The sequence below is a fragment of the Lygodium microphyllum genome, chromosome 19 (genome assembly GCF_053477565.2).
Source record: "Lygodium microphyllum isolate KBCC chromosome 19, Lygodium_microphyllum_v1.1.10, whole genome shotgun sequence".
NCBI classification, from domain to species: Eukaryota; Viridiplantae; Streptophyta; class Polypodiopsida; order Schizaeales; family Lygodiaceae; genus Lygodium; species Lygodium microphyllum.
This window is the reverse complement of record NC_141153.1, coordinates 97,817,957-97,827,734: the sequence shown is the minus strand read 5'-3', so window position 1 is coordinate 97,827,734 and position 9,778 is coordinate 97,817,957. Positions and strand designations below refer to the sequence as shown.

Genomic DNA, 9,778 nt, shown 5'->3' with positions numbered 1-9,778 from the left:
TTTTATGTCATAAATGTTTGGAAGCAATAACTCTCAACTTGGGCATATGAGCATTAGGGAAGAGGTGTGATATCAAATTTGTTTCTCACCTCCTTGTTTCACTACTACTTGAGAGCATTCACACAAGATTATCCTCGATAGTGTTGCCTGCCTTGAGACATTGACTAACATTGAGAAAATGTCCACAACATGGAATCCCCATATATGATACCAAATGCTTCCTTAATTGTAGAATTAACTCCACATAAGTGAGAAACATAAGAGTTGGATGGGGGAAAGGCACTTTAATGGAAAAGTTTGACTTCACACCCATCTCCTCATGCATAAAATACAAAATTACTAGTCTAAAAAGATGTTGAGGGTGCATGATTAAGAAATAGTATGTTGTGTGTTTAAGGAGCATTGAAGAAATATATTGTCATGTGGAGAATGACCCCTTTTTTTTGAAGATTAGAAGATTTCTCCAAGATGGGTTGAATTTTCTATTAGAATATGGAATTACAAAATCAATCATCATAGATTCATAGGATTATAAGGTGTGTCTCAAGACTGGTGGGACTATATCCATCTTTTGATGGAAAACCAAAGCTAAATGTGAAATGAATTGCATATTTTCTAAAAAACTTTCAAAATTCAAATAAAAGCTTTGGCAACTTTAAAAGTTGTGAGCTCTATAACTTTAAAAATAGCAAATAAATTCCATTTGCTTCAGAATTCTTATCAATATGTGAAGCTAAAAGCTAGCAAATATGCATCATGTGATTCAACAATGCCTCAAACATTTGATGTCATTGACCATGTATAGTCCTTCTGTGGTTGAGGTAGGATCCAAATTGTAAATGGATAATAGAAATAATAACCTTTGAAACACTAGATGGGGGTACCTAAATATTGTACTCAAGGATCCAAATGGTTAATGGCTATAAGATATAGTAACATTTAAGACCCTAGCCAGGTACCTAATATATTGTACTCAACTGAGTTAGAACTATTGAATGTGTTATTATGCAACATGGACTCTTCATTGAGCATGGATGCTAATTTAAGGCATTATTACATTATTGGTGCAAGTATGCTATGAGAAATTGATTTTTCAAAATCAAATAACCAAAACACTCAGAAACATTTCTTAGTAGTACTTCACTCAACTCTAGAATGTTTAACACTAGATGATATTATCTTGTTGTTTTGTCTTGACTCTTCACTTTGTGAAATCTTGACACATGGATTGATTCTACATTATTGACACTTGGTAAGTAGAGTGAGCCTTAAAATTTGCAAAAGGGTTGGAAGCTGAAAATTTTGCCAAAGATGAGATTGACTTTACTTGCAAGACATCAAGAAAGCCTAGTTAGTTCTTGTTGTGGCACTAGCCAAAGCATGTATCCCCATGACTTTATCACATAGGTATTAAAGATAAGGTAGAGTGGGTATCAATTGGATATCTCAACCTCAACCATCCATGTGTCTCTTAGTAAACAAGAACTTCCCTAATAAACATGGACATTGAAGTAAACTAGGAAAATTGGCAAAGGGCGACCACTAAGCAAAAAGACACGAATGTTTTAAAAATGAGAATAAAAGAATAAACAACTTAAAAGTGACCTTAATTACAAAGGCCATAGTGTTTGGCCCAAGGGTTGAAGCTTGGGGCTATGCATAAGAACTCATGAGTTCAAAGCCCCATTGCTTAATTTATCTTATTGTCTCAAACCACCTTTCTTTTTTGTCTTTCTTGTTGAAAAATCTTAAAGTTTGTCAATACTAGTTTGTGTTCATATGTGTGCCTTAGTTCATCTAGATAGCTTGTTTTCTATTTCTAAAGGTGGTGAAAAGTGAAGTCCCAAACCCTCCCAAAAGTATTAATTTTGCATGCCAAGTGCCTTTTGATCTTATCTTGAATATGTCAAGCAAGTAAGGTTGTATAAGTGCTATGAACTTGATGTGTTTAGAAGGAAGATTCATCTCATTTTGCTAGGATCTATTCCCATGATATACCTTTTCTCAAATAAAAAATAGTTAGTCTAGGGAGAAATGGCAAAACTTTAGAAATAAGGAGGACAAACATTAAAGAGTGTTAAAACTTAACCTGAGTTTTATATCTAAACATTAAAACTACTTTGGAATTTACTTTTAACTTATTTACTCTTATGTCCTCATTTTTCCAACCCTTTTGCCTATATTTTGACAATCCTAGATAACATGCGTATCTTGGCTTACTCATGTGTCTTAATTCACTTGCATGATGGGATGTTTTGAAAAATGACCAACATTTGCAGAAAAAATGTGCCTCATTTTTAGATGTGGATACTCTCCCCTCTGTTCAACATTGATTAGTCTTGAGGGCGACTTATTTGTTGGAGTCTTGCTAAGGGGCATGGGAATAGGAAGGAGCAAGGGTGATGATTAGGACGGGACATCCAAAGAAAATTTTATATTTTCTCATGTGGAAAAGGGCACTCTTTTCCCTCATTTTTCCCTATAGTGTTCAACATCATGAGCTTTTGCTCGAGAGGCATGGGGCTGGCAACCCTTGCCTTTGATTGTAGCTCGCTAGTAGGTATGCAACCCCTCCCTTGCCAAAGCTCATGATGTTGTTGTTGTAATTCACAATGTGAAAATTATAGTGGAAATTTGTTTGAGACTTCTTGTGCATGGGAACAAGTACTTGGAGTTCGAAGAGATGAAAAAAACTAATGTCATAGCCCAAAGGGTGGTCGCAACTCTTTTTTTAAAATGGAGCAAGTGTAAAATATACACAAAAAAGAAAAATACGAACAAAATGTGGCTTGTATCCCAAAAGCCTAACTCATGATGACTAAGTATCTACTAATACACTCGTTAATTGGGTTGTGCTTGCACAATACTTTGGAATTTACCTTTAAATCTTAAAATAAGAAGTGAGGAAACCTTCAAAATGTGAAGGATTTTAGTAAAAAACATCAAATGATAGGTATTTTAACTCTTAAACCTTTTATTTTATTGAAATGTTTTCTTCGAGCACTGATCATTTAGAGCCTCGTAGCCCTCCCGTGGGGGTTCCTCAAGTGATATGAGAGGTACTGTGGTTGCACCCAATCACTCCAAAAAGTGTTTTCCAACATGTGAAAAGAAAAATCATAATGAATGTGTCAAAGATTGAAATCTAATTGGCTAGCGAAGGTAGCGAGTTGTCCATCATCAGCGAACAAATGAGAAGCTTTAAGAGTCCCACCACACCTAAGCTAATGCACCTAGGGCGGAAAGGCTCTCACTGCAAAATGCAATGTGGCCACACGCAAGGTGAGACTTGTGTGGTGGACCTTGCATTCTAGCAATTAGAAAAAGCATTCTTTTAAAGGAATCACACTGGAACAAATCAAAAATAGCATTTTAAAAGGGGAGAGAGAAAGAAAGAGCACATTGCATAGTTACTACGTATGTCTACTTTCTGTAGAGTTAGTAGCTCTAATTTTAGTGATGCTTGCTTTACTTGCTAAAGTCCCACTTTTCCAAGAAATCAAGTCAAGTAACTCAACCGCACTCGTCGGAGGCTCACTCCATTGACTTGTGTGAGTGAAATGGACCTAAGTGTGGCATAGCTCTAAGCCTGTAAGTATTGCATTGACACTCCCTTTTTGTTGGAGGGGAGGTGTAAGGAAACTGGCAATCCCCCTGTTCACACTGAGCGCGATGATGTGAGGACTCAGGAGTGGGGGGAGTGGAATCTCCTAAGTTCTAACCCCCACTCCACCCGGGGGCGACCAGGCCCTTACATCTGAAGGTTATTTGATGGCTCTCTAGGTAATGGTCTGAATGACACAAGCAGGGTTTGAACTTTGGATTGGTAATTTGGTGGGCGGATGTGCCCTTGGACCTTTACGTTGTCGCCGGCAGCCGGGGGCCCAACGAAGAGACCAGATCACGACACGTGGAAGAGAGGCCGCGAAGCGGGTGGCCGGCAAACGCTTGTGCGCGCCCTCGGCCCTGCACACGTGCTCGCTCCGGGCGGGCCCCCCCCTCGGAAAGCTAATAAGCGCGAGTACGGTTAGGGAAGCGTGCGGGTGGAGAATAGAAAACCTAGGCAGATGTCGCATCCACGTCGACAGCGGCGATTGGGAGGCATGTGAAGGCGAAGAAAAAGAGAAGAGAAAAATAAATAATAAAAAAAGCAAAATGGGCAAAAAAACTAGAGAGCCAGTGCGGGCCCTGCTTGGAGTTTGCGCCACCACAATTTCGCAAACGAGAGTGGCGGGGCCCGCCGCGTCGAGAGTGGTTTGACCGAAAGTGGCCCCTCCTGAGGACTCTGGTCCGGTGGTAGGTTCGGGTGGCTCCGAGCCTAGGTTTGACTGTGTTGGGAATAGGCTTTTGGTTGGGATGGGACGGGCGCGCACACGTGCGGCGGGGTGGCCCTACCGCTAAGCAACGGCCTTAAAACGGGACGGGCCTGATACGAATTTTTGGATGGAGCTTTTGCGCCAAAAGGAAGAACAGCCTCTCTCATCACATTCTCTCGCAGAAGGGGAGAGAGACGGGGGGAGGAGGAGTGTGTGTGCTGCATCATTCGATAAGCTGTCGGGACAAAAAGGAGAAGCCAAAAGCTCGCTCTCTCTCTCTCTCTCTCTCAGGCACCCATACACACTCTCTCTCACCTCGCTGTTCGGCACTGTTCCATTCCAGCAGGCCGAGAAGGGGGGCAGCGGCAGCTCATGAGCAGCTGGAAAAAAGCTTTCGGTCTTTGTTTTGCTGTCTATTGAACTTCCTTACAGTATTCTGAGCAGCTCTTTTCTCTTCGCTCTCTCACACCTCTCTCTCTCTCTCTCTCTCTCTCTCTCGCATGCCTTGTGTCATCATCGCCAATGTGCTCCCACAGCTATCAGACCTGTCTTTTCTGTCCAATCTCCGCTTCTCCTCCTCATGGTAGCTCGCTAATTACTCTGCTACTCCTGTAGCACACACACACACACACACACACACTCTCTCTCTCTCTCTCTCTCTCTCTCTCTCTCTCTCTCTCTCTGTGGTACAGGACGGCTGCCGCGGCCTGCTCCCTCCGCTGGCAAAAGTGAAATGTTCCGCGCTCCCCGAAGCCCCCCATGGCGGCGGTTCCGCCTCCACCTCTGGCTGGTTCTGCTAGCAGCAGTCCTGCCGTCGCCGTCAGTGGAAGCGGCCGCATTGACGGAAGCCCAGGCGCTCCTACACTTCAAGTCGCAGGTGAACCCTAGCGGCGCGCTAGCAGACTGGACGCCCGGCAGCAGCCCGTGCCACTGGGCGGGCGTCAGCTGCGACGGCGCAGGCAGGGTGCAGGCGCTGGCGCTCAACAGCTCAGGCCTGGTGGGTGCTCTGGCGGACCTGACGTGGCTCGAGGCGCTGCCGAGCCTCGAGTCACTGGACCTCTCGGGCAATGAATTTACCGGCAACCTGACGACGATGACCGGCTGCCCAGCGGGGCTGTGGGCGCTGGATTTGTCCGATAACAGGATCGGGGGCGGGCTGCCCGGCGGGATCGGGCGGCTGTGCCCGGCGCTGGTGGTGCTGCGGCTTGCGGGGAACCGGATCGACGGTTCGTTGCCGGCCACACTGCTGATGAACTGCACGACGGCCGTCGGATGCGCGACGGGGCCGCCGGTGGGGGCCCTGGACCTGTCGCGGAACAACATCTCGGGCCCGATCCCGGACAATTTCTTCGCGAGCTGCGGGAGCCTCACAGCCGTCGATATGTCCTCCAATCTGTTATCCGGGCCGTTGCCGTCGTCGCTCAAGGCCTGCGCCCGCCTCACCACTCTCAACCTCACCGCTAACAGGCTCGGGGCTGCCGTCCCCCTGCCCGCCGACCTCCCTCCTAGCCTCGCCACGCTTCACGCCGCCCACAACCTCTTTGCTGGCCCGCTCTCGTCCGCCCTCTTCGCTGCCCTCTGCCCCACCCTCCAGAGCCTCGACCTCTCCGGCAACAATCTCACCGGGACGCTCCCCGATGAGCTCGCACTCTGCGGCCAACTGCAGTTGCTCGCCGCCGGCAACAATGACCTCAGCGGCCCCTTCCCCACTGCCGCCCTCTCCCCCCTGCAGTCCCTCGAGGTGCTCCACCTCCCCTTTAACAGCTTCACAGGTCCCTTCCCCGCTGCCCTCGTAGCCAACTGCACCGCCCTCCGTGTCCTCGACCTCTCTGCCAATGCCCTTTCTGGCGCCATCTCCTCCATCCCCTGCTCCCCCTCCTCCCCCCTCCAGCAGCTCCTCCTCCCCAACAACCTTCTCACAGGCCCTATCCCCCCCACCTTGACCAACTGCTCCTCCCTGTCCATCATCAATCTCAGCTTCAATCGCCTCTATGGCCCCATCCCCGCCGTTCTTGGTTCCCTCGGCAGCCTCGAGCGTGTCTCCCTCTGGTCCAACCAGCTCTCCGGCCCCATCCCTGAGGAGCTCGGCAACCTTCCCCACCTGCGAAATCTCAACCTCAATAACAATCTCCTTTCAGGGGAGATTCCATGGCAGCTCTCCCAGTGCACTGACCTCGAATGGATCAATCTCAACAGCAACCTGCTCACGGGCAAGATTCCATCACAGCTGGGGCTCTTGCAGAAGCTCACATTGCTGGAGCTCGGTAACAACTCGCTCTCGGGTGACATCCCAGAAGAGCTAGGCAATTGCTCCAGCTTGCTGTGGGTGGATCTCAACACCAATCAATTGACAGGCCCGATACCAAGGGCACTGGGGCGCCATTCGCCAAACCCCATTGCTAACCCAGTGTTGGTGGGAGACCAGCTCGCATATCTCAGGAATTCATTGCCTGCTTGCAAGGGCTTTGGCATGGGTATCATGTTGGATTTCACAGGCCTCACTGAAGCTTCTCTGGCCACAAGCCCTTTCACAGGTTGCTCCACTCACCCGACTGTTTATGTGGGGGGCAGTTTGTATGACAATCCTGAGAACAGGACCTTGCAGTACCTGGACCTCTCTTACAATCAGCTCACAGGACGCATACCAGAAGAGATGGGGACTTGGGTATCTCTCATCATCTTGGCTTTATCTCACAATCAGCTGGCAGGCAGCATCCCTGCAACCTTTGGCCAGCTACACACTCTTGGGGTGATGGATCTCTCCTACAACCAGCTTGAAGGAAGCCTTTCTGTTTTGTCTAGTTGCAGTCTCTTGGTGGCAGTGGATGTGTCCAATAACTACTTCTCAGGTACCATACCAAGCGGCCAGCTCTCCACAAACCCTGCACAGTCCTTTGCCAACAACTCGGGCCTCTGTGGTCCTCCTCTTCCTACAGCCTGCTCCCCAGAAGCATTGTCTCCTTCGTCTTTACAGACATGCGATGGAGTGAGCTGCTCCACAAAGAGCAGGCTTCCCTTCCTGTCCATGGCCAACAGCATTGTGCTAGGTGTCTTAGTTGCATGTCTCTGTGTAGGCGCCTTTGTTGTGTGGTTGGGTTTTGTTATGAAGAATAGAAACAGGAGGAAGGAAAATGCATTGCTAAGCAGCTTGCAGCAATCCTCCTGTAATGGGAGCAGTAGCTGGAACCTGAGTGGGGAAAGGGAGCCTTTGAGCATAAATGTGGCCACCTTTGAGAGGCCACTCCGCAAGCTCACCTTCTCTCAGCTCATTGAAGCCACCAATGGTTTCAGCCGAGAGAGCTTGATCGGCACAGGGGGCTTTGGTGAAGTCTATAAAGCTGAGCTCAAGGATGGGACTGTGGTGGCGATCAAGAAGCTTCTGCAATTTAGCTTTCAAGGAGACAGAGAATTCATGGCAGAAATGGAGACCTTGGGTAAAATTAAGCACAGGAATCTGGTGCCTTTACTGGGCTACTGTAAGGTGGGTGAAGAAAGGCTGCTGGTTTATGAATTCATGCACGGGGGCAGCTTGGATGAGGTCCTCCATGGCAGCAGTGATGGAAGAGAGAGGCTCAACTGGGACCTGAGAAAGCAAATTGCGAAAGGGGCTGCACGGGGATTGGCCTTCTTGCATCACAATTGTATCCCCCACATTATCCACAGAGACATGAAATCAAGCAATGTGCTGCTGGACAAAGACTTGGAGGCTCGTGTCTCCGACTTTGGCATGGCAAGGCTTATAAGTGCATTAGACACCCATCTCAGTGTCAGTACCCTTGCTGGAACTCCTGGCTATGTTCCCCCGGAGTATTATCAAAGCTTTAGGTGCACTACAAAGGGAGATGTTTATTCTTTTGGGGTCATCCTACTAGAACTAGTCACAGGTCAAAGACCTACAGACAAAGAAGAGTTTGGGGACAATAATCTGGTGGGTTGGGTCAAGCTCCATGTAGCCAGCAACAACAGCCTAGAGGTGTTGGATCCTGTACTCAGGGGCACAGGTGCAGAGTATGAGATGATTCAATATCTCAACATTGCTTGCCAGTGCCTGGATGATCTTCCGTCACAACGTCCAACAATGTTACGAGTTGTGGCTATGCTAAAAGAGTTGGCCTTTGAGGATCAAAGCTCGGCTTATCAGCACTCCTCCTAGCACAAGTGCACTCAACCTATGCAGTTGTGCTTTGTAACATTAGTCATTTTTTGTAATTAAGAATGTTTGGCGGTGATGATGTGATTACCTTTGGGATGTAGCGGCCATTTAGATTCCAAAACTCCACCCATATAGAGCAACCTTCAATTCTAATAGATGGCACAATACTCTTAAGAGACAAATCCCCTGTGAAAGGGGAAGTAGAAACATGGAAGGTGAGTGTGCATTGCCTACATTCATGCATAGCAATAAGCTAGCTGGTTTGCTGGAGGCTCCATTTGATTACAATTACCACTGATGGTTTGTATATAAGCAAAATCCACTTCAGGTTGTTGGCATTACCAATCAATCTACCACATATTAGTAACATTACTGCCAGCCAATGTCATGTTGCCACCTTTTGTGTAGCCTAGTTGCCCAACTGAAGTTCTGAGATTGGTTGGGGGCTTATCCTCTTGTAATTGCATGAACTAACTTATAATATATAGTATGAGCTATCTAAGCTCGTTTGTTTGCTAAAGCAGGTTTTCTCCCTTTATCTAAGCTTGTTTGTTTGCTCATAAATTTTGTTTTTTTTTGTTTTGTCCCCTTTATGGTGGCTGAAGGCCTGCTGATTTTGGAGTTACGGCTGTAGAACTGGGATTGTTCAGTTAGAGGCTAGAGCAAAACCTCCGTGATAGCATTCCAGAAGTAGTTTTGGTTCATTTTCACCAAAATTGTAAGATGATACCAGACTAATGTCCTATGAAAACGGTTTGCTGGTGGTTGTTAATAGATTCTTGGACATGATATGGAATTCCTTACTAGTTAGGGGTACTGGAATGGCGTAAAGCACACAGGACCTGATGAGCACCATTGTGGAGTCATGTCAATGTGTGGTAGGCATACTTGTTAGATGAATGTATACAGGATGTAGTGATCAGGGCCTCGTGCATAGTGGCCTTATCATTCTAAGCTTTGCGGATGCGATAATATTTATTCAAGTTCGCAGAGCTTCATCTCAATGTGATCACTGAGCTGCAGGTCAAAGTACTGCTGCAGCCACGTGCATTTATCCTAGCAGTTGAGCTGCTGCTAGCTGCGTCCATAATGCTTAGCTTTGATGTTGGGACGAATAAGCAAACTGTTTTTTTCTGTTCTTACAGAATGTCAACCCTAAGCACATTCAAAAGAAAAAGCAGAGAGGACAATCTCGTAAGACCTGACTTGAACTGATCCCAATTTGCTTGCCATTTAGATGTTGACAATCACATAACACCTGACTTGAACTGATCCCTGTCTGCTTGCAATTTAGCTGTTCATCTGGATA

General features: G+C 46.8%; 1 protein-coding gene across 1 annotated transcript; it reads left to right on the top strand.

Annotated features, from left to right (window-relative positions):
- Positions 1 to 4,454: 4,454 nt before the first annotated feature.
- LOC148020184 (brassinosteroid LRR receptor kinase BRL3-like) lies at positions 4,455 to 8,989 on the top strand. Its single transcript, XM_087700487.1, has one exon. It carries the CDS (start codon positions 5,050 to 5,052, stop codon positions 8,467 to 8,469), a length of 3,420 nt encoding a protein of 1,139 aa, XP_087556613.1. The 5' UTR covers positions 4,455 to 5,049; the 3' UTR covers positions 8,470 to 8,989.
- Positions 8,990 to 9,778: the final 789 nt, after the last annotated feature.